Genomic DNA, 23,374 nt, shown 5'->3' with positions numbered 1-23,374 from the left:
TGCTGTGTAATATTTTTTAATTTTTATATGGGGGTTGTTTTATATTCATTGCAATGACATGCAAATATATTTAACAATAATAATAAAGTGGAATGGAAAAACTGTGTACCATCACTTCTTAATAGGTTTGAGATGCATGGATAAGATCTAAGGTTTAAAACCGTAAAATGGCACAAAACATTTAGGACTTGATATACCACAAATTATAATAAATTTCACAGATTCAGTGGGTGGGACCTGAGGATCAAAGGTTAAAGTGTTGAAAAAAGATAAGAATTATTTGTTTTGTTTAAGAACAATAACGTTTAATTACAAAAGTGACAAGAAATAATTAAACAGGAACAGTCCCATAAAATAAAACTTAAAATCTTATGGTAAACCTATACGTTGGAGACAAATAAATTTCTGCAATAAAACGTCTTACTATCTTTCTAGGATATATCACTTTGAATTTTGCTCAGAGATTTAGCAGTAATTCTTCCATGCTCCTCTAGTTTCATTCCTTTCCAGAAATGTTTCTCAGCCACCTACCTCCATTTTTTTTCTCCCAAAGTTCTCTTTCTGAAAGCTCAGGAGCACCTAATTTACCTAAGAGTAATTTACATCAAAGTCCATTCCAGCCTTACCCTACTCTACCATCAACAATCTTCATCTGTTTCACTTGGAGAGCTCTCTCCTCAGAATCTCCCTCAAACCTATTTTCTTTCTGTTATCAGTTTTCCTTCCCAATCTCTTTCTTCTTTATTTCTAGAGGTGGATTTTTCGGTTTTGCTCCAGCAAAAAAACTCTCCTCTTCCCCCTCTACTCTAGAGATTAGGATTCCAAAACAACTAAGCTTTTGTTCTCTTTAGGAAAGGTATGATTTATTCCCTCCCCCTTCCCTTCATTATTAGGCATATCCTGTTGGAGAGCAAAAGTATGGAAACCCTGTGATTCATCAGTGTTAAGTAGTCTTTTGGGCTGAGTCAACTTGCCTACTTTTCTAATGTGTGGCAGATTCTGGAATAAATAGTGGCTTGTCCATTCATTATACAGGTTTATTACACTGAGATATGACAGTTTATTTTTACACCAAAAACTAGCAAAGGAGTATAAATTCCCTACCAACTCAATATATCCCAGAAATCACAAAAGGGAGTTCAACATCTGAAAAAAATATATAAATACATACCTCCGAGAACCATTTAGAGAAGAGGCTGTGGCTATTTATCTCTATCAACTGTCCATAGCAGTACCTAAAAGTTCAATTAAAATTAACCCTTAAAACAAAGATTATTATTTCTGTCATGTCTTTATAAAGCATTAGACCAAATGAGACTTTTTCCCAAGTCTTAGACTTATTTTACTGTGAGAATTAACTAAAACAAATGAAGCTGAAACAGGGTCAATAAATAACTATCATTAAATAAGGATCTTTACATTGTTGTGGAAGCAGAGGTTGCACAACAGGGATGGAATGATGTCCAAATGAAAAAGGTCCAGATTAAAAAAAGAACAGCATACATACAATATTCAACCATTGCAAATTAAGATTGAAATGCTAGCTTGTGAATTAGATGCTATTTTAATTTTGAATACAGAAAATATGAAAATTACCTATGTGAAAGTCTAATAGTCAACTTCTGAGCCATTGCTCTACAAAGAGACGTTTTACCAGTACCAGGAGGACCTACAATCAAAATATAGCACACTATTAAATAACTTAATTCAGCATGTTTCCAACCACATCAGCTGACAGCATTTGTTACTGAATTATGGCAGTCTCTCAATAGTAACAAGTCACACAAAGTAGTCCAATATATGAAAACACAGTACAAGGCAATAATTGGGACTATATTTTGTTTCATCTTTCATCTTCCATTATAGTAGAGTATGGGAGAAATAATACTGATTTTCTATCAGAATTATTCTACAAATTATTTAAGCCACTGAAGAGAAACATTCTCATTTCCGGCGTATAAGACGACTTTTGAACCCCTGAAAATCTTCTCAAAAGTTGGGGGGTCATCTTATACACCCCGTCGCCTTATACGCTGGAAAATCAGTGGGTGGCGTCTGGCGGGAGCCGGCAGGGCAGTCCTGCGCACGCGCGCACTCCCCGGCTGCCTCAAGAGCGAAGAGCGTGGAGCCGGCAGGGAAGTCCTGCGTGTGCGTGCGTTTGCAGGACTTCCCTGCCGGCTCGCTAAGAGCGTTGGACGGGAGCCGGCCGAGACGAGCCAGCAGGCAGCCGCCGTGAGCGTGGCACTGAGGAGCAGCAGCCCCATGTGCAGCAGCAGCCGCCGGCTCAGCAACAGGTCCAAGCGCAGGAGCCGCACCGCCAGGCTGCCCAGGAAAAGCAGCCACACCGAGAGGTTGCACGCCCAGTCCAGCTCCATGAGGGGCAGGGCGGGAAGCCGGTCGGGAAGAGGGACCAGGAGCCCGGGCCGAGCGCGCCTCGGCCAACGATGAGAGGGAAGCGGCACATGAAAAAGAGGCTGCGGGTGGAGCTGCCCCGCCCTGCGCCGAATGGGAGAAGTTCAAGGCCTGGGGGGGGAAAGCAGGAGGGGCGCCGGCCGTGGCGGCTGCCCTCCGGCGCTGCTTGCCGCCCGGGAAACGCTGCATCTCGGGGGCCAGCAGAAGCGCGGGAACAGTGGGAGGGCCGGCGGGGCCAGTCGGGCCTTCGCCTCCTCTGCGACAGACAAGGAGGGCAGGGCATGTAAGTATTTTCCGGCGTATAAGACAAAAAACCTTGAAAAACTTCTTAAAAGTAGGGGGTCGTCATATACGCCGGAAAATACGGTAAGTTAAGTATTACATTAAAGTATTCTAGCTGCATACGTTTTAATTAAAAAGATAATAGTTACCATGTAGTAGAATAACTCTGTTCCACGATATCAAGTTGTTATCAACACTTCGGTCAGAGAATAGTAATGCTGTGGCCACATAATTTAATAGCTAATTAAAGAGCAAAGTAGAAAATAACATATTAGAACAAAAATGAACATTAAATGTTTCCATCAATGTGAAGAACAATCCAATGATATTAAGGTATAAGAGAAAATCTGCAACTAACCTAATGTCTAGTACTTTTATTCTAATGTCATAATAAAAGTATTAGACATTAGGTTAGTTGTAGACTTAGTAGACTTGAATAAAAACAAAGAGCAATTTTTAATTTTATCATCAAATGCTGAAAAAGCCTTTGACCAAATTGTAGCCGTTATTACATTTTGTTATTTTTCCTTTTTCTATTGTATTTTTCCCTTTTTTAAAAGCACTTTTTATGCAATGTCTTTTCTTTGAGAATGAATGGATTTATATTATAATTATCTTCATGATTTATGCCTTTTCTTCTTTTGGTATTATTTTAAAACAATGAATAAATACAAATAATAGGAATTTAGTTTCCTTTCTTAGTAAATAACTATTTTCCAAAACCCTTTCCCCACCTTGTTGAATGGAAGTGTGGTATTTTACACACATACATACGTTCAAAATTTTGTGACTGACAAAGAGTTAAAGGGAGACTAGTATAGCTATTTCAAGTTCTTTAGCTATACTAGTCTCCCTTTAACTCTTTGTCAGTCACAAAATTTTGAATTTACGGTGTTTACAGTAGTGACATCTGCCTGCAAAAGATGCTCCTGGACTGGAGCGAAATGCAGAACAGATTGCTTTATATTTGGTAGACTGGGTGCTCCACCCAACACATAGATACATACATACATGTAAACATAAGATTTGGGGAAAAATGATGTCAAATCAGGTAGAATTTTGGAATAAAATAGTATACCCATTTATGAATTATATTTTTCTTGTAAATACCTACAATTTCTCAATATCATTTTAAAATGCCTATTTCTTCAGGATTCAAGAATGTAGAATACATAATCCTAAATTAGATAATTTAGCTTTTTAAAATTGAGTACTGTATTTGTACAAATATATGAAATGAGCCAATAAAAGGAAAAATTATTTCCCCTAATGCCATGTCACAAGTACAACTAAGATTAGTAATTTTATTATTTTTTTCTTTCTCTTTCTCTCTCTTTCTCTATTATGTGAAAACTTCAATTGACTGAAGTTATAATGGATTGTGGAGGGCACACTGTATGGAAAATAGGAATGTTGTGTTTGTGAAACTAAGAGAAAGGGGGAATATACCATAATCTAAATGAAGGCAATCTGATTTTGGGGAAGCGAATTACTGAATATATCCATATATAATTAAAGGTATGGGCTAAGTATGAACAAAAGGGTTAAAACCAGATTTCCAGGTTGATGTTGCAGTGCCACGGACACAGGAAGATGGGGCTCCATCTTTCATGCCTGAATCCGCTCCGCTGGGGGACCCTGGAAAGGGTCAAAAGTTGCCCCGTAGAGGCGATGAGCAAGGAGGGGACCCCGGTTTGACTGCGGGAGGGCAGTGCCCCTTCTGTTTGATCCGGAGAAGCCCTCCAAACTGGCAGGCTGTTGACAGCAAAAGTCAAAACCACTACCAAGTAAATTTCAAGCAACGCGGATGAAACAGGGTGAGACCTGATCCTCTCTTTAAGATTCTAAATTTTATTTCCTGGAAAAGCTGCTCAAAGCATTTTTTACCCCACCCTTTAGGAAAAGCAGAGACTAACTACCCGGGGGAAACAGAGCAACCATAAGATTAATTTTAATCTAATTATATATTCTTTTGAAACTTGGGGACTAAAAGTGTTCTTTTTTCTTATTAGAGACTGTGGTGTTTTTTGTTTTTTTTAATAAGACTTGAAAAACCACCAAATAAGTTTTGGACTTTAAAAGCTATAAAACGGCGTTGGTGACATCTTGTGGCAAATTATGGCATTACAATTTGTTATTGCCTAAAAGAAACCTGGCTTGAAGCCCAGACTTCAGGAAAAAAATTGTTTGGCCTCAACAGCTACTAACTTTGAAAAACCCAGCTGCAAAGAAGTGATTTCTGGGTGGCTTATCTGTGTGACAGGGATGATGTACTGTTTTGGAAGATGGCCTGCCTGAACTATGAATGTAAACTTTTATTGACTCTCAGAGCTATGCTTGGGGAACTGTTTTCCTATTTCCCTAAATGAGAAGCATTTATTACACGAGATGATGGAACACCTTGGATTATAAATTCTTAGTTAATATTATAAAAACCACCTATAAAATATGTTTTTGCTCTGACAATATAAGAGGCAGCCTTTTGCTTTAACTGTTTTGCTTTGAATCACTAAAGGGGGGGGAATGGTAACCCGGATGTTTTGATAAGATAAAGGATGGCGCGCTTCAGAAGAGAAGTGAAACTTTGTATGTTAAACTAATTGGAGAATGTGATTCATGACGTGTAATTAAGGGAGGGAATTGTGTATGATATGTTCAGGGGAGGAGAATTCAGATTCTGGCATCCATCCATGAGTGCCGATGCTTCGTTCTCATTATTATAGACTTTTTAGAAAAACAATGCCTGAATGTTCTTTGATCTGTCTCCCTAATCGGAACCATGACACCTAGCTGCAAAAGACAAAAAATATTTTAAACATTTGATTCTAAAGTCTTCAACTTAACATATTATTAAGAAAATATGGATGAAGATCAGGAAAAAATCCTTTCCATGTTGAAATCAATACACAAAACTATCCTTTCAGCTTGTGATAAAATAAGAAGCAACACAAAGGAACAATGTTCTAGCTTAAATACACAAACCCAGATCTTGATTACAAGCAAAGAAGTAACAATGCAGAAAACAAAAGGAAAATTGGAACAACTAAACGCCAAGGCAGAAGACCCAACTGACCAACATACCTAGCCAACTGAAAAATCAGAAAATGGAGTGACAACATTGAAAATGGAAAAGACTTTTCACAAATCAAGAAATCAGAATATATTTGAGGAAAAGAAAGAACAGACTGAATGGAAGATAAAAGTTATCAGGAGAATTGTTGGAAATTGGAGTAGCAGGGAGGTGGTTTAATGAATACCAATGGGCTTGTTCTTCCAAAAAAAACTTTAACCAAATGATCTTTCTTATTCCAAATAATATATATGAAAATAGAGGGAGAAATATTTGATGATTCGAAGGCACTGACATGGAAGGTTAGCTAGCAAGGAAGAAAGCCAGAGTAAGGCTGAAGAAAATAATGGTGTTCACTTATTAGAGGGGATATTATATTACCAATTAGATGAATATGGTGGGAAATAGATAACTTTTAGAAAATAGAGTAACATTATAATTAAATAGATAAGATGCGTAACTAGAATATTAGACTTTGGTATGAAAAGGGAAAAAGGGAGAAGTTGAGATAAGGGAAGCTTTTGGTCAGGTAAATATAAAGTACTTGGAAATCATAAATAATAGTGTTTTCTTGAATATTGATGGGAAAATTAAAGTTTGGGGGGAAGCAATAACAGGACATTGTTTATACAAGGACATTAAGTGCAAATGCAATCAAGATATATATAGGCTAAAAATTATTGATAAATTTAACAATGATGTTTCTGCTTAGTTGAAAATAAGAATTGTTTGCCCGATATGAGATAACAGATATTATTGGAAAGAGGAAGGAAGTATTTGATGTTCTAATATTAGACTTAAGCTAACAATTTATGCATATTACTGAATTATTGATTAACCCAGACAACACCTATAATGGTTTTGATTTATTATGGGATACTGTATTATCAATTAGATGACTGAACATGATGGAAAACAGATAACTTTTAGAAAAGAGAACAATATTATAATGAAATAGATAAGATGCATAACCAGAATATTAGACTTTAGTATGAAAAGGGAAAAAGGGAAAAGTTGAGATAAGGGAAACTTTTGGTCACCTAAATATAAAATTACTTGGAAATTATAAACAATAGTGTTCCTTTGAATACTGATGGGAAAATAAAGCCTGAAAAAAGCAATAACAGGACTTTGATTGTATACAAGGATTAAGTGCAAATGTAACTAAGATATGTGTAAGGTAAAAAATATTGATAACTGTAACTAAGATGTTTTTATTTAGTTGATAACAGTAAGAATTGTACTAGTCTAATATGTTGTTGTTGTTGTTAGCTGCGAAGTCGTGTCTGACCCATCGTGACCCTATGGACAACGTTCCTCCAGGCCTTCCTGTCCTCTACCATCTTCTGGAGTCCATTTAAGCTCACACCTACTGCTTCAGTGACTACATCCAGCCACATCATTCTGTCGTCCCTTTCTTCTATTGCCCTCAATCTTTCCCACCATTAGGCTCTTCTCCAGTGAGTCCTTCCTTCTCATTAAGTGGCCAAAGTATTTGAGTTTTAGCTTCAGGATCTGGCCTTCTAAAGAGCAGTCAGGGTTGATCTCCTCTAGGACTGACCAGTTTGATCGCCTTGCAGTCCAAGGGACTCGCAGGAGTCTTCTCCAGCACCACAGTTCAAAGGCCTCAATTCTTTGGCACTCAGCCTTTCTTATGGTCCAACTTTCACTACCATACATTGCAACTGGGAAGACCATGGAAAAAGAGAGGAAGTATCTGATGTTGTAACTTGAAATTTATACTAAAGGTTTATGTACACTATTGAACTACTGATTAACCCAATCATCATGTTGCTTTTTAAATATCCAATTGTAAAATGAGAAAAATCAATAAAATATTATAAAAAAACAAACAAAAATGATTATTAACCACAAAACATAGGAGAAAATAGTGTAACAGTCAGACCTAAAGAGGAGTTAGTCTGGCTGTGAAAGTAAGCTTTGCCCTGGTTATAAAATGACCCTTTTCTATACTTATAATGCATAAGTTTATATACACTCCCATCAGCCAAAGATGTTAAATTGGGGTGAAATAAATTTCATTTCTGATGAAAAAAATTCTTTCTTACTTAACTCCATCTATTAAGGAAAAGAAAACTAAAACAATCTTAAAACTATACAACTAATTGTCATGGTTCCGATAGATGAGACCAATTAAAAGAACTTCAAGGCAAGGAATTCTTCCTCAAAGAACATTTTTATTTGGCTACAAAATAATAGCACATACAAAGGTGAACCCCAGACTAAATTCCCCTTCCTCTGGTTACAAAGTTGCAAGTTGTAATTCCCACCCCAATTAGATGTCATTAATCACATTCACCAATTGTTACTAAACGCGGGCATTCCTCCCAGATCTCCAGCTCACCAAAATGTTATCAGTAATGATCTTGGTTCCCATACTTGAGAATTGTTATGGCTAACTTAAAACTACACTTCCCCCCTCCTTCCTTTTTAAATATGTGGCAACCAAAAACAAAGTGAAAATGGCCTCAGTTCAATTTGTTGCAGCATTCGGCTCCCTTTAAAGAAAGGAGAAACCCTGCAATTCAAACAAGAATAAAAGTTAAGAATCCCCTTGGTTTATTTGGATGCTTCTCACAGAATTTGTGTATCAATCTATCAGCTTTCACATCAGTACTTTTTACCCAGGTGGCCTCTGATAACGGGTATTATTTCCATTGCACCAAATATTGCAATTTGCCTTTGTATAATCTAGCATCAAGAATGCGTTTTACTTCGTAATGAGTCTGTCCAGCTACCATAAGCAAACCAGATGCTTTCTTGGGGGGGGGTCTCAAGGTCGACTCCCTGAAACGCTTTAACAGACTGCTATAGAACACTGGGTAGATCTTTCCTAGGAGACAGGGGACTTTTAACTCTATAGTGACTGGGTTTATGATCTGGACCATAGGAAATGGTCCTAGGTATTTTGGTCCCAATTTTTTGCTAAGTAACTTAAGTCTTAGTTACTTTGTAGAAAGATAAACCTTTTCTCCCTTTTCTGAGGTGCTCTTTTCTTATCAGCTTGTTTTTTTTGTAAATCTCTTGAGGCTTTTGTCCAAGCTTTCTTTGTATTGTCCCAAACACCCCTCCAAGCAGACACCCACTGATCTAATGTTTGAGAGGCAGGGGGGTCCTGGGGGTATTCGGAATAAAATCCCTTCCAGTGGGCTATCTTAAATGGCGTTAAGTCCAGTGCTGCTATGTACTGTGTTGTTATAAGCCATTTCAGCAAAAGGGAGATCAGTCCAGTTTATCTGTTGGTAATTTACATAGCATCTAAGATACTGCTCCACCATTGCATTCACTATTTCAGCCGCTCCATTTGCAGAAGGATGAAAAGCCGATGACAGTCCTTGTATAGAACCAATCAGCTTAAAAAAATCTCTCCAAAATCTGGCCGTAAATTGAACTCCCATCCGAAATTATTCATTTTAGTGCGCCATGCAGCCGGTAAATATGCTTAACTTGGCTAATTTCTGGGCAAAGGGGAGGCCAGAGCATGCTATAAAGTGAGCCTGCTTTGAAAAAAGGTTGATTACAGTCCATATTACCATATTTCTTCTACTCTCTGGCAATTCAACAATAAAGCCCATAGCGAACTCTTCCCATGGCTGAGAAGGATCTGCTACAGGCTGTAACAGTCCAGGGTGCTTTCCTAGGATTCTTTTCACGATAGCACAGACTGCACAACTTTTTACATAGTTCTCTACATCTTTCTTTAAGCCTGGCCACCAAAATTGCCTCCGAATTAAATGTAGTGTCTTTAAATATCCAAAGTGACCAGCTTGTTTAACATTGTGGCTATGTTGGAGTGCTTGGAGTTTGAGCAATTCAGGCAAATACAATTTCTCCCTTTCCAAGCTAATCCATCCCTATGGATCAGGATGGTTTGGTTTTCTTTGAGCCATTTGTCATTTTCCAGTTCTTGCTTTCCTTGTGAATAGGTCATCTGAGTTAGGTGACTTCACGTGTTGTTGTTTCCCAGGGGTTATTTGAGAAATGAACTGAGGCAGTGGCATAATAGAGTCTATGATCTGTTCACATTGGTTTTTACACTGAAGCAGCCTAGAGAGGGCATCAGCTAAAAAAATTCCTTCTACCTGTATATATTTCAAAGTAAAGTTAAAGTGATTAAAATATTGCGCCCAGTGTACTTATTTGGAGGACAGTTTACAGGGAGTTTTCAGTGCCTCTAAGTTTTTGTGATCATCCTGTACTTCAAAAGGCACCTTGCTCTCCTCTAGGAAATGAAACCAAGTCAGTAAGGCCCATCTAATTGCAAACAGCCTTCTCCCAAACAGCCCATCTCCGCTCTGTGTCAGTGAGTTTTTTTCGAAGGGCAAGTGTAAGATTGTAATTCTCTTTTATGGTACTTTTATAAAAGAACTGCCCCCACAGCCACATCGCTGGCATCAGCTTGAATCACAAATTGCTCCTCAGGATGAGGGTGTTTTGAGGATTGGTTCTGCGGCAAACAGTCTTTTTAAATTCTCAAAAGCAGCTTGGCATTCTAACAACCAGTGTAGGGGGTTTACCTGGTTGTGGCTTACCCCCATCCTTGCCAGTTTTTAATAGTTCTGTAAGAGACAAAGCAATCTCAACAAATCAGGGGATAAATTGGCAGTACAAATTAGCAAACCCCAAAAAACTTTGGAGCTGTTTCCAAGTTCGTAGGGGCTGCCATTCAATTATGGCTTTTACTTTAGTAGGATTCATTTCAATGCCTTCACTGGAGTTTCTGTAACCCAGATAATCCAAACGTGCCTGATGGAACTCATACTTTGAGAGTTTTGTGTAGAGTTTAGTGCTCAGCAGCTTTTTGAGTACTTCTCATACTAAAATTGTATGTTCTCCCATAGTCTCTGTATAAAGATGTCAAGATAAACCAAAACTCCCTTTATATAAATGATCATGCAGTACTTGATGAGCTGCATGCACAAAGCAGGAGCTCCTTGTAATCCAAAAGGCATGACTTTAAACTGAAAACTACCCAGGGGGCTGTTGAAAGCAGTTTTCCATTCATCTCCTTTTCTTATTCTACCTGATAATACACCTCTCTTAGGTGATACTTGGTAAAAAAATCGTCCCTTTGCCAGTGGGCTAATATGTCTTCATTAAGGGGAGAGGGTACATATTCTCCACGCTGTGTTTAACCCTTTAAAATCCACATAGCTTCAGCAATGCATCTTTTTTTCCTTTAAAAAGTACAGGGGTGGCCACTTTGGATTTTGCACTAAATTTTTATCAATGTATTCCCTCCTTCACTTCAAGGGGAGGGGGGGTCACTGCACACATCTTCGGGTTTGGCAAGTTAGCTTCTGGTAGGATCTCAATGGCACAGTCAGTGGTTCTATGGGGGGGTGTAGGATGTCACAGTCTGTCTCACTGAACACTTCAGCCAAATCTTGGTATTCGCTAGGAATGAAAGGCACTCCTGGTAGGGGATTTGCCGCCACCTTTAGGGTTTCAGAAGGCTGATCTGGGATCCCTCTTGTGTCACTAGAGGGGTTGGGGGGTAATGGTCATATGGCTTACCTCAGAGTTCTCATTCCATTCTCCCACCATATTAAAGGTTTCCACTTGTCCAATCAGGCTAATCCTAAGATCACTGCCTCAGTCAGTTTTGGTACCACCACAAACCAGATAAATTCCCAATGCTCCCCCACCTCTAGTCGTACTGGCTCTATTAGGTGGGTGACTTGGGCTACGCCTAGTAAGGACCCATCCACCTGTTCAAACATCATCGGGGAGGAAAGCTTTTTAGCTCTGATGCCTAACTTGAGAACAGTAGGGAGGTTGATTAGGCATTGTGAAAACCCAGAGTCTATCAATACACATAAGCCCATCCATGCTCCTGTCTTAGAGACCAAGAGCTTGGCAGAGAAGGAAAAAGGTGGAACAGGCTGACTCACTATCGGGTCATTTTCTCCTTCAAGATAGCTTTCATACAGAGCAAATGAAAGACCGGCTTCAGTCGGGGCCTCAGGTTTCTCTTGAGTAGGGGAGGTGACTTGAGTGGCTTGCTCTTGGTTAATACAATTCAATTTTCCCCTTGAGGATTGTGAGCTCCCTTTTGGTTTTACTGGTATGGCCGAACCACTTTTTGGCTGAGGGAAAGGAACTGGATAGACAGCTGCTTCGTGACGTGATTGACTACATCTAAAACATTTGATCAGGGGTTTTGAAGCTCCTGGTGAGGCTCGTCAGGAGAGCTGACGCCTCGCTGGATCTGGTTTCGGTCTAGGTCCAGGCGCCGTTGGCTTCCTGTAGTGGTTTAACTTGATGTCTAAATTCACGGCCAAGTGATACCACTTGTGGAGTTGATCAGGGATCCCTCTGTAGATGCATGCCTGGAACAGATCTGGATCCAATTCAGACTTGTAATGAACAACTAGTGATCGCTCAGGCCACTGCATAATTCTGCCATCCACTCTCCGGAATTCACACACATATTCCTTCGCTGGCCGACCCCTCTGTTTCACCTCATGAATGTCTTTTTCAGCTTGCAGGGTTAGGGAACCATCTTTAAACTTGGTCCTTTGTCCTTAGATAAACAGATTGAAGTTCCATAGCTCAGGTGATTGCTCGTTGTACAAGCCATTCAACCACTCTGCTGCCTCCCCCTCTAAGTTTGCCGATACCACTTCAACCATATTGGCAGGGTCTGGATAGGCATTAGCATTCTGGTTCATGTGGGAGCACACTTGATTCAAGAAGTTAGCTTCTCAGGGATGCCATCAAATGTGGGATTGAAAGGAGGGGCTTCCACACATCGCTGCCAATCTAAGAGCCTGCAGCAATCTGCCCTGATGCAGTTGGTCTCATGGGAGCCCCGTTGCTTGGTGAGCTCTTGGTAGGGGCCCTGGTCTGGTGTGGCATCAGCGATGCTTGGGACTAAGTCACTGGGGGTAACAATCAGGACTGAGTCTGTATTGATGACGGTCAGGACTAGCATGGTGCTGATATTGATCTCTTTTTCGGCTGGGTTGTTTATGAACACCAAGTATCTCCGATAGATAGGACTCCCTCCGATAGCAATAAGGGCTCCAACTGGATCTCCCGTTCCTTTGGTCTCGCGCCTGCTGCCGGAGCTACCGAAGTCACAATCTCCATCAGGGCAATGGCCTGCACTCCATCCACTGACGTGGTTGCTGTAGCTTTGAGGCCAGCAGCAGGTTCTTCCTTTTTCTCCATCATGGAATCTTCCCTGAGTCTTTGTCATCCTCCCAAGACTTTGGGTAGGCAACCGGAGCTCAGGACTCCGTGGTATTAAGAGTATGGAATCTAGGGTTAATGTCATGGTTCCGACAGATGAGACCAATTAAAAGAACTTCAAGGCAAGCAATTCTTCCTCAAAGAACATTTTTATTTGGCTACAAAATAACAGCATGTACAAATGTGAACCCAAGACTAAATTCCCCTTCCCTTGGTTACAAAGTTGGAAGTTGCAATTCCCACCCGTTAGATGTCATAAATCACATTCATCAATTGTTACTAAATGTGGGCACATCTCCCAGATCTCCAGCCCACCAAAATGTTATCAGTAATGACCTTGGTTTCCGTACTTGAGAATTGTTGTGGCTAACTTAAAGCTATACTCCCCCCCTTTCCTTTCTAAATATGTGGCAACCGAAAATGAAGTGAAAATGGCTTCAGCTCAATTCATTGCAACGTTGACATTAATCTTTTCACTTTCATTCAGATGTTACAGATACTAATTAAGAGGAAGTTTTTCAAACGGTCTTCCTTCAAATGATATGACTAGCGGCTAGCCTATAAAAGGGATATAGCTTTTGACACTTAAGTATTGTAATATATTTATATTTTTAAACTAGACTCCACTTCACAGGATTAATGAAGTCTTATTTTCAGGTATCCAATTCTTACCATGAATTCCACTTCATTTTTAATACTCCTGTAATACCATTTTTATTTTGCAGAGATCAGGAGGCACCAAGTTCTTCCAGGAAGGTGGAAACACAGGGAAGTAATTTAAGTAAAGTTATTAAAACAATAGTTGTTATCAATCATGGGATGGAGGAAATTCCTGTAATTAATAATGTAATTCTGATCCTGTAAAATCATTGCAAAAAAGGCATCTTTTTAAATGAAGAAAATCTGACATAGCCAGTTTGATCCAATTTAGATCAATTGGAGTTAGAACTGAAGAAATTTCTTGGAGGAGAATCAAAATGTTTTTAAAGGAAAAAAAAAGTCCAGTTACCTTTTGATACAAGTACCTTTGGGACAATCATGACCTGAGATTGGGAATGTCCATAGACCTAGCCACACTGACTTTGTCAATCTGATAAATTATAAATTACATTGTTTCAAACATAGACAACCATTTAAAAACCTGATAAAAATGCAACTTACATCTGATTTTATTTCAGCATCATAAATCAGACTTTCCCACAGACAGTGAAACTCAACTGTGAAAGATAAAAATTGTACATTATTTTAAAGAGAAAAAAAGGCAAGCTATTAAAAACAGTATAGTTGGCAATAGAAACCTTGGAATTTTTGAAGTAGAGTGAAGGGACTATAATAATGCAGAAGTGAGTATTTTACCCATGTTGCTATACTGGCAAGTCAGAAAACTCCCAATTAACTGAAAAGAAAGGTTTGAAAAGTGAAAAATCGAAACCACACGGCTTCTAAGTAAAAATGAAACCAAAAATAGTGATAATTTTGTAAAAATATACAGCTAGTGATTGTATGTATCTTATGGAGTATTCATTATCTTCCTTTGAAGTCTAAGTCTAAGGAAATGCATTTCTGAACAATTAACATCCTTGTTTATATGATCATCTTTGCCTACACTATTCATGAAATATCAGCCAAGGGTATCCAACCCCTGGCACACTACTGGGCCTTGAGCCTTTCGAATCTGTGCTGTGGAAGTGGCAGACAATCGCAAGTAGCGAGTGCATGAACTTCACTTGCATGAGCGGGGGGCGCACATGCCTGCCAACTGTTAAAAAAAAAATCCCCGGTTCCAGGAATTTTAGCATGAACGGTCCTCAGTTCATGCTTCATTTTCCCACTGGCATTTGAAAGTTTTTAAGATACTATGTCTACTAGAATACACTTTGTTGCCTCAGAAATATTTCCAATTTCAGAAAGCGGTATACTTCATTTCAAAATGATGTTCAGTTTGATTTTTTTTTTAAATCCCCATTTAAACAAAATCTTGTCCATTTAAATAACCAACTTGTACTTAGGTTTTTTGAAATACCTGTAGGTAATAACCAATGATTAGCTGCAACGATATGCTCATCTTCCACATCCAGATTTTCTGTACTAGAACCTTCCTCATTGAGATGAAAAATATGAATTAAAAGTTTGCATTTATTCAAGCTGATAGGCTGCAGTGAAGAAGATGAAAACAAGTTAGGCAGCAATTAAACCCTTGCTTACTTAGAAATATGTTGCAATTGTCATGGCCCATTGGAGCCTGGTTCAGAGTTGGAACCAGGACCGTCCAACAGGAAGGGAATGTCTCCCTTTGCATGTTTGGAGAGGCCAGGGGCTGAGAACGATGCCTTTACACAGGGGAGGATCAGCTGCTGACAGGCAGTGGTGCAGATCCCCTCTGATGAGGAAGAGCTGCCACCTCCACTGATCCAAGGGCACAGAGAGCGGCATGTAGACAAGCTCAGAGAAGAGCTGAAAGGTTACTTGGGAGGAGGTCATCCCATCTCTCCTCACAAGGAACACCTGGAGTGGAGTGACTTAAGGAGAAGCCATGGGGAGTTAGTCTTTGCCAGGAACAATTCTTTTGGCTTATACTCCCCGGGCTTTGATTCATGCCTTTTGCCTTGCCTTGAAGATTGTTTTTCACCTTTTGCTTTGTCTAGCCATGAGGACTGCCATCTTCCTTTTGTCTTGGACTTGTCTTGTGGACTGCTGTTTGCCCTTTGCTTTGCTCTGCCTTTTGAATTACCTTTTGCTTTGTCTTTGCCTTGAGAACTACCATTTGTCCTGTGTCTGAATTTTGCCTTGTGGACTAGTAGTTTGTCTTTGGATTCACTTAACCGGGTGGACTGGACTTGGAACCCTGGACTTTGCCCTGTGAGCATGCTCCTACTCTGTGGACTTTCTTTGTAATATATTGACCGTTGTTTGGGGGACTGAGGGTAGCATGGGTGCAGGCTTACAGGTTGTTGGAGGGGCGTTTGTTGGAACACTTATTGAGAGTAATAAAGGACTTTCTAGAGGCCCGCCATGAGAAGTACTTCTTGATAGATATGTATAGAATATCACAATCACTCTTTATCAATTATTTTAGATATCTCTTAAATTCATGATTAAATGTTAGAAAAAATACTGATAGTTCATAAAAATATGGTTTTCAAAAATTAATCTAAATGGGTCTTATCCAACACAAGACAAGGATGCATCTACCTATAAATTAGAATGGTAATACTGTCTTCTTTTATTCAGTTGGTAGTTAGGAAATAACATGTTTAAATATTTTCCAAATAAAAAATTATTCATAAAGCTAGCAGTTTTAGGAAACACATTCTGTTATATGTTTTCAATTTGCAGTGAGCTTTTTTTATCTAAGATGCATTTCAACGTGTGATCCATTATAGATGGTGACAGTTCATATCTAGAATCATGGTTTTGCATTTTTATGATTAAATTATGGCTTATATAAATTATGGATTTGTTACTGCTAGAAATTATCATATGTAGTGTACTCTTAAAATATTGGGGAGAAGGGAAAAACTCTGGATCACTTTTTTCATAATTAATACAAAAATAATTGTGTTAGACTTTGCTTTCACTTTAGCAAACTTGTTCTTTAGAAGAAATTGTTAGTATTTTATCGAACGTCTTGCAGCACTTTTTCTAACAATTTTATTAAAAGGTTTCCTGAACTTTATTAGTCAGAAAAGGTGCTATCAAAGATTACTTTTTGCCACCACAAACCTACATGGCTCTCTTCCTACAATAACATTTTATCTGTAGTTATACATAAATGTTAAAAATCACATTTATTAAAATAAAAAATTAATGACTGAATTGTTAATTTGACATTAAATCTTTAACAATATATATTGTTTATTTTTGTAATTGACTGCCCAATTACAAAAAAGTAACTTTGAGTGACTTACAAGTAAACATCTAAACTAGAATAAGAGCAACATAACAACAAAGATAACAGAATTCATTGAAGCCAATTAAGCATACAACATCTTTTTCTAAATAGGGCCGTCATGTATTCTGATCCAATGCCCAAGGGAAGAATCAGGTTTTCAGGTTTACAGAATAAGAAAAAGACCAGGACCATGTTGTTCCACAGACCAGGCATTAAAATAGAGATATGGCAGGTTTTGGGGTCTATCAACTGACACTATTTCATAGAAAGAATCTGAAGCATGCCCAGGTTGTTGGATTTCATGGATGAAGCAAAGATAATTGGAGAAGATGATTCCTCAAATAACTTCATCCTATGCCACTAAAAGGTGGTGATATTGATTATGTGCCATCAAGTTGGTGTCATCTCTTAGCAACTTAAATTGCAATTAGAAGCTTATATAGAGCCAGTGCAAATACAAATAACATAATGCTATATGGATACATGCTCTTGTGAATATTCATGACACTGCATAACTATTCATATTTTAAAACTTTTCATTCATTGTAATACATAAACCATTTTGATAACAGCTAATTATGGAGAAGCAAATAAGCAAAAGAATTACCTGTCTGTCTTTCAGCGTTAGTTCTGTATCCACAACTGCAATTGACTGTACATTATTTGTTAGGAAGCAGTCATCAAACTCAATCCATTTGTAATCACCAAAAATAACACTGTGCCTGTTTAGTAGCTTTAAGACACTTAGTTTAATATCTTCCTTTTTTGCAGTACTGGTTAAAATAGGAGAAAAAAATAACCAGCTTCACCCACAATCAATTATACCCAGGAAAAGACAGAATGCCACTGATTTCAACCAGCTGAGACACAAAATTATCATCTGCTGTGTTATCAGAGGAAGGTATGCAAAGGACACTTCACTGATAAATGACAGTCTTCTGATTATAGCTATTATTATTATTATACCCTCAAACAATTGAAGACAATGTTCTAACTTGACACCAATACAAAAAGGAACTTCAAAAAAATAGTTATGATTGTACTAAATCTTACAGCATGAAGAATCTTCTGTGAGTACTCATGTACCTATACTCTCTCCTTCCTCCCCCAACTTTCCAGGATGCTTATCATTTTTGTATTTTTGTCAGGTTGGTACCCAACAGTTTTTTAAAAATGCTCAGAGAGCCCATAGACAAACTTCTAAATGAAAATTACCCTGGAGGCTAAAACTTTGTACGTTCCCTTATCATATTAATTAGGAAAAGGATTTTAAAACTTTTTTTTAGGCCATGGAACTATTAATTTAAAAAAATCCCAGTTCCTTGATCTGAAAAATAATGGTTTAGTATTTTTTTTCACAGGAGAAAAAACTTTTTACAGTATGTTTGAAAAACAGCTACCATATCAAGTCTCTGGCTGTGTTTGAGTAAACCTTTCATGGTGGTGGGGTTCTGTCTGTTGTCCCACATGGAATATATTCATGAGGAGTAGAGAAAGTTTGTGTAAAAAAAAACTGAATAAGGGGCCTAATCTACAACTCTTATAACCCCTTATCCTTGTAGAGGAGAGTTTCATATGCTTAATGTGCCTATTATATGCACTGCAATACTGATTTGTCAGTATTGCTTCTCTAAATGTTATGGATAAAATGAAGGCTTGCATCTTTTAGAACTAATCATTTGTCCACCTACAGCATGTTATTCATTTGATAAAAATGGCAGGATACTTTCTGCAATATGGAACAAAATCTGTAATAACACCAACCTGTTTGATTTCTGATGAACTTCCACATGTATCTGCAGGGATTCACAGTCATTTTGAAGAGGCAGTTTTAAATCACCTGTTGCTTCATCCATTTTATGAAAACCTAATTAGAAAATAATTATGCATATAAACAGGCCTAGAAATAACTTATCTGATCACTGAAAGCATATTTTTAAAAATTTTATTAGCCAATTTTTTTCTATTGTTTTCATTTCTGATTTGCTTATCAGACACATTAAAAGCAAAAGTGCTTCTATGACTACTATTTTATGGACACACCCTTGTCATTTTCTAGAATTTCCAATCTGGCCATTGGCGAAAGAGATTTAAGTTCTGAATAATGACCTCAAAATAAATTTAAACCTAGTCTATTTGCATTTTAAATATCCCTGGAACAATAAAAACATATTAGCTTGCAACCAAACACTGGCTTTATACCACTTAGAAGTAGTGGTATAGAAAGCTTCTAGTCATGCAGTTCATATTCCTTTTGCATTATGGTGCTATGTCAGGTTTCCATGTGACCTACTGTACATAGACATAAAGGTGGTCCTCAACTTACCACAACAATTGAGCCCAAAATTTATATTGCTAAGCAAGATATTTAAGTGGCTTTTGCCCCATTTTAGGATCCTTCTTGCCACAGTTAAGTGAATCACTGCAGTCATTAAATTAGTAACATGGTTAAGATTGACTTTGTCAGAGGTTGCAAAAGATGATCACATGACCCTGGGACACTGCTACTATCAGTTGCCAAGAGCCTGAATTTTGATCATATCACTATGGGAATGCTGTAATGGTCATAAGCATGAAAAATGTTTATGTCACTTTTTTATTGCTTTTGTAACTTCGAACAATCACTAAATGAACTATTTTAATTTGAAAACATATTAGGATGAAATCACTTCCTAGATTGGTAAAAACCAACCTGCGCTCCCAATTTATTTAGGTTTTCCATTCTTTGCCTTTTGCCATTACTAAAACATGGAAATGTATGGAAGAATCAGTAGTAGGCAAAGCCTAAATCCACAATTTTTTCTTTTCCAGAAAAGAAAGCTAGTTAATTTACTTATTTTACATTTCTAGATCACCTATTAGGCAAGGTTAGAGCTGCAGAAACCCAACCACTAAATGACAACAAAGAGTTAATTTTAATCTCTATCTCTTTGCTCCATGGAAGGATTGCTGGGAATTTTGCAGCTCATCTATATATCATCTATATGAGTAGGGGGTTGGACTAGATGACCTCTAAGGTCCCTTCCAACTTTATTATTATTATTATTATTATTATTATTATTATTATTATTATTATTATTATTATTATTTATTAATTATGTAAGTAATGCATTTCTTTAATATATTTACAGTGGTTTGGCAATTTAAGGTTGAAAGCAATTTGGTTAATTACATGTTAAGCCTAAAAAGATTTTTGCTGTTTTTCATTGCAATTTTTGTTTCAGATACCAAGAAAATTAAACAACTGCTCCTTCCCTTGACCTCCTTTCTAATTCTCCGTTGTCTCCTTTGCCTGTTCAGGCTACTGGTAGTCCTAGACTAGCTACCTTCTATGTCTGCCATTTTGTGACTAGCCAAGTCTTCACAGCAGCCACTGTATGACAGGGTTCCCCTTCATCTCCAAAGCTCTAAATATACTGCTCAAAAAAATAAAGGGAACAGAAAATAAGACATCCTACTATTAAATACAGTACATGGTGTTGTTTAAGTGTTCCCTTTATTTTTTTGAGCAGTATATGTTTTCAAGATCTCCAAAGTTGCTCACTCCAGAATGAGTCTGGAAATGAGTCTGAAATTTTATGGCAAATATTCAGAAACAAATTCAGCCGAAGTAAATATTGTTTCCCTTATACATTTAACAACCAGGCAGTTGAAGAGCTGATCTCCCCCATCTTAGATTAGTGAATGTTAAATAACTAAGGATTTCTTGCATCTTAATTTGAGACAAAACTGCAAAACGAATGCTTTACTTTTTGTATCATTTTTTTCCTCTGGGCCCTCTTTCTGCCACAAAGACTTTAGCTTAATTTGATAAATCATTTTTTTAAAAGCCCAATAGGTGACTGATTTTACCCGCCCAGTTCCCAGTTTTATTATTTACGAATTGTACGTAGCACTATTTTCGCCAGTAATGTCTCAGTTCACTTACGCAAGAAAACGAAAGTCACATCCACAAGGCTTGGAATTGCATCCGTCTGTGGAATCCTACGGTCTTTTTGTTTTCCTTTCCCAAGAATGCGCTTAGCCTACTTAAAAAAAGGCAGATAAAAATAAAATTTCCTTCGCTTCCCTCATAAGAAATGATTCTCCAAAGCCCTAAAAAATTGGAACAATTTTAACTAATACAATCTCAATTCACACATTTTATAAAAGGCGAGGGTAAAAAAAACTCTTGACCACGTACCCAATAACCAAAATGTCGTCAATTACTATCAAGAACATATGTTGGTTAATTTTTTACCTTAATACAAATTTCCCGCACTTCTTTCTTCACTAACCAGGATCCGATTTGAATCAGAAGAGTTTCCGTGTTAGCATCTTACGTCATTTCCTCCCATTTCAGTGTTCCCTAGATTGGAGGAGGGGTGGCTTCCAGGTGGGCTGGGAAAAGAGGAATTTACTAGTTAATTATAATTATAGTTATGGGGAAGAAACATAAGAAGCATAAGGCAGAATGGAGATCAACATCTGCCCCAAGTGTGACTGCTACTGGAACCGGCGCTGCTGCGTATGATGGTAGGTTAAATGGCAATCGTGGAAGAGGAAAGAGGTAGGAAAGGGAGTGAAAAGTAAATCTGGAAAAACGTTCCGCTTTGCGCACAATTTGCTTCCCTTTGTCACTGAACTTCGTCCCATTTCCCCCAGGCTGCGATAGTACTTCGTGGGGAATGGTATTTTTTTATCTCCCAATAATCTTATTATTCCGGGGGAATCCATGTCTTTCTGTAAATGTGTGAATTAAAATCAAGATTTCACATATGTGACAAGCAGGCGCGATTTGCTGCCTGAGCCTTTAAATGGGAAGTATATTAAAACTGCTAGCTCTGCAATTATGTGTAAAACTTGGGAGGATACTGACGTTATGGATTCCTTAGAGGAACTCATGGACTGATTTTTTTAAAAATTGCTCTGGTTCTCATGAGTTCATCTCTGATGTTATTTTATTTCAGTCAGATCTTGCTGTTGGATCTGAACTGAGATAAGGCTCAGTGCCCCTTTTCCATTTTTCTACTTCTGTAATTTATATGATTGGGCCATCTCTAAATTAGATGACATTGCAACAGTAGGCATTAGTTCTGTTCTTTAATTTATTAATCATTTAGTCTCCATTTGTGCCCACTTTCTATATTCTTCAGGCAGTGTGTCAAATCTAATCATTATTAGAATTAGAAATTCTAATTATCTAATCAGATAATTACTATTACTACTTCACTATTAAATCTATTCTTTAAAAAAATTGGAACTAATGTAATCCTGTCCCTCTGCTTAATGCAATTCTTACCAGAGTATCTCTGATTTGAGATGTCCCTTAGATCAATGTGAGAAAGTATTTTAGGTTCCATACCTTGCTTCTTGGGGACCCTTCTCTTCAATTGCTTGACCCAATTAAAAGTATGGTTAACTGTAGGTCGTCCCACACTTCTTTGAAATAGAGTGATTGAAGGCATCTTATTAAATTCTTCTACAAAATTAATTAAAGGGAAATCTACATTAGTTTTCATACAACTCTCAGTAATACTAATAGAACCAGAAAGGCCTCCAATATTCATCTCTTCCATTTGAAGCTGTGAATTCTATTTAACTGATATGGGGAAACATATCGTCGGAAACATAAATAAGATAAATACTATTTTTTAGATCCTTTTAATATTTTTTTTATTTTATCTTTATTTTAAAATTAATTTTATTATATGTGTTCTTATCTATCATTAGATCATGCTCAGTGCATTTTTATACATGAACGTATGTAAGTAGCCTACAATTGGATACTTTACTGTTTCTGATATATGGCTGTAATAAACTGATTTGATTTGGGGATAAATACAGTGTGGATTGGTCTTTCCTTTTTTACTTTTAAAATCCCATTCTGGAGTAACAAAGTAATTGCTTTGTCTGTAGAAATTTCTGATAATAAAATGTCAATCATTTTGAAATGTTTTGCTGCTTTTGTTGGTTTTAAGATCACAGGGCTACTTCTATGCGGGGGTTTTTTTGTCCATAGAAGTCTAAGAATTATGAAAACAACAAATATTTACCTAACAGCTAGCCTATTTTTCCTTTATAAGACAATAAATTCTAATACTTTACAAGAACTCTCTTCCACAGCTTGTCTATGTATACTCATGTATTTCCATTACTTCTGTTTCCCACTCAGACTATTTAATTTATCTAGCATAATCATTAAATAACTAGATCCTTTGCCGTGTAGGTCTTTATAGGTCATAACCAACACGGTATGCATGGAAAACCGTTGTCCCACATCTCAAAAAGTAAGCTGTTAAAATACCAAAACAAAAGATGAACCGCTTCAACAATTTGAGTGAAAATTAAAAATGAAAATTAGTGAATTATGAAACATTTTTAATAAAAGACATTTGAGCAATAAAACTAAAAGAACAAGAAATTCCATCTAATTTGACAGAAACATTCTGATCCTGTTTCCTGATTACACCATGTCAGTAGAACTAACAATCAAGAATTATAAATTGAGACATGCTACA

At 37.5% G+C, this 23,374-nt stretch overlaps 2 protein-coding genes across 9 annotated transcripts in view; one reads left to right on the top strand and one right to left on the bottom strand.

The window, feature by feature from the left end:
- Positions 1-20,875, bottom strand: part of TRIP13 (thyroid hormone receptor interactor 13) — a 46,550-nt gene extending 25,675 nt beyond the window's left edge. The window contains exons 1-8 of the mRNA XM_083376416.1: positions 20,803-20,875; positions 18,639-18,741; positions 17,482-17,647; positions 15,006-15,135; positions 14,144-14,199; positions 2,844-2,934; positions 1,597-1,669; positions 1,172-1,235 (exon numbers count right to left, since the gene is read on the bottom strand). Of these exons, the coding sequence (XP_083232542.1) occupies positions 1,172-1,235; positions 1,597-1,669; positions 2,844-2,934; positions 14,144-14,199; positions 15,006-15,135; positions 17,482-17,647; positions 18,639-18,730 (672 nt within the window). The 5' untranslated portion in view covers positions 18,731-18,741; positions 20,803-20,875. The remainder of the gene's footprint in view (positions 1-1,171; positions 1,236-1,596; positions 1,670-2,843; positions 2,935-14,143; positions 14,200-15,005; positions 15,136-17,481; positions 17,648-18,638; positions 18,742-20,802) is intronic.
- Positions 20,876-21,206: 331 nt separating this feature from the next.
- Positions 21,207-23,374, top strand: part of BRD9 (bromodomain containing 9) — a 122,408-nt gene continuing 120,240 nt past the window's right edge. For 7 of the 8 annotated variants that reach the window (XM_083377113.1, XM_083377118.1, XM_083377112.1 and 4 more), the window contains exon 1: positions 21,207-21,389. In XM_083377113.1, coding sequence (XP_083233239.1) covers positions 21,296-21,389 — 94 coding nt within the window. In that variant the 5' untranslated portion in view covers positions 21,207-21,295. Of the gene's footprint in view, positions 21,390-22,586; positions 22,621-23,374 lie in introns of all 8 variants that reach the window. The other variant, XM_083377114.1, reaches the window with a different exon arrangement.

This window comes from Vipera ursinii, assembly GCF_947247035.1.
Source record: "Vipera ursinii genome assembly, chromosome: Z".
Classification (NCBI taxonomy): Eukaryota; Metazoa; Chordata; class Lepidosauria; order Squamata; family Viperidae; genus Vipera; species Vipera ursinii.
This window is presented reverse-complemented; position numbering and strand designations above follow the sequence as displayed.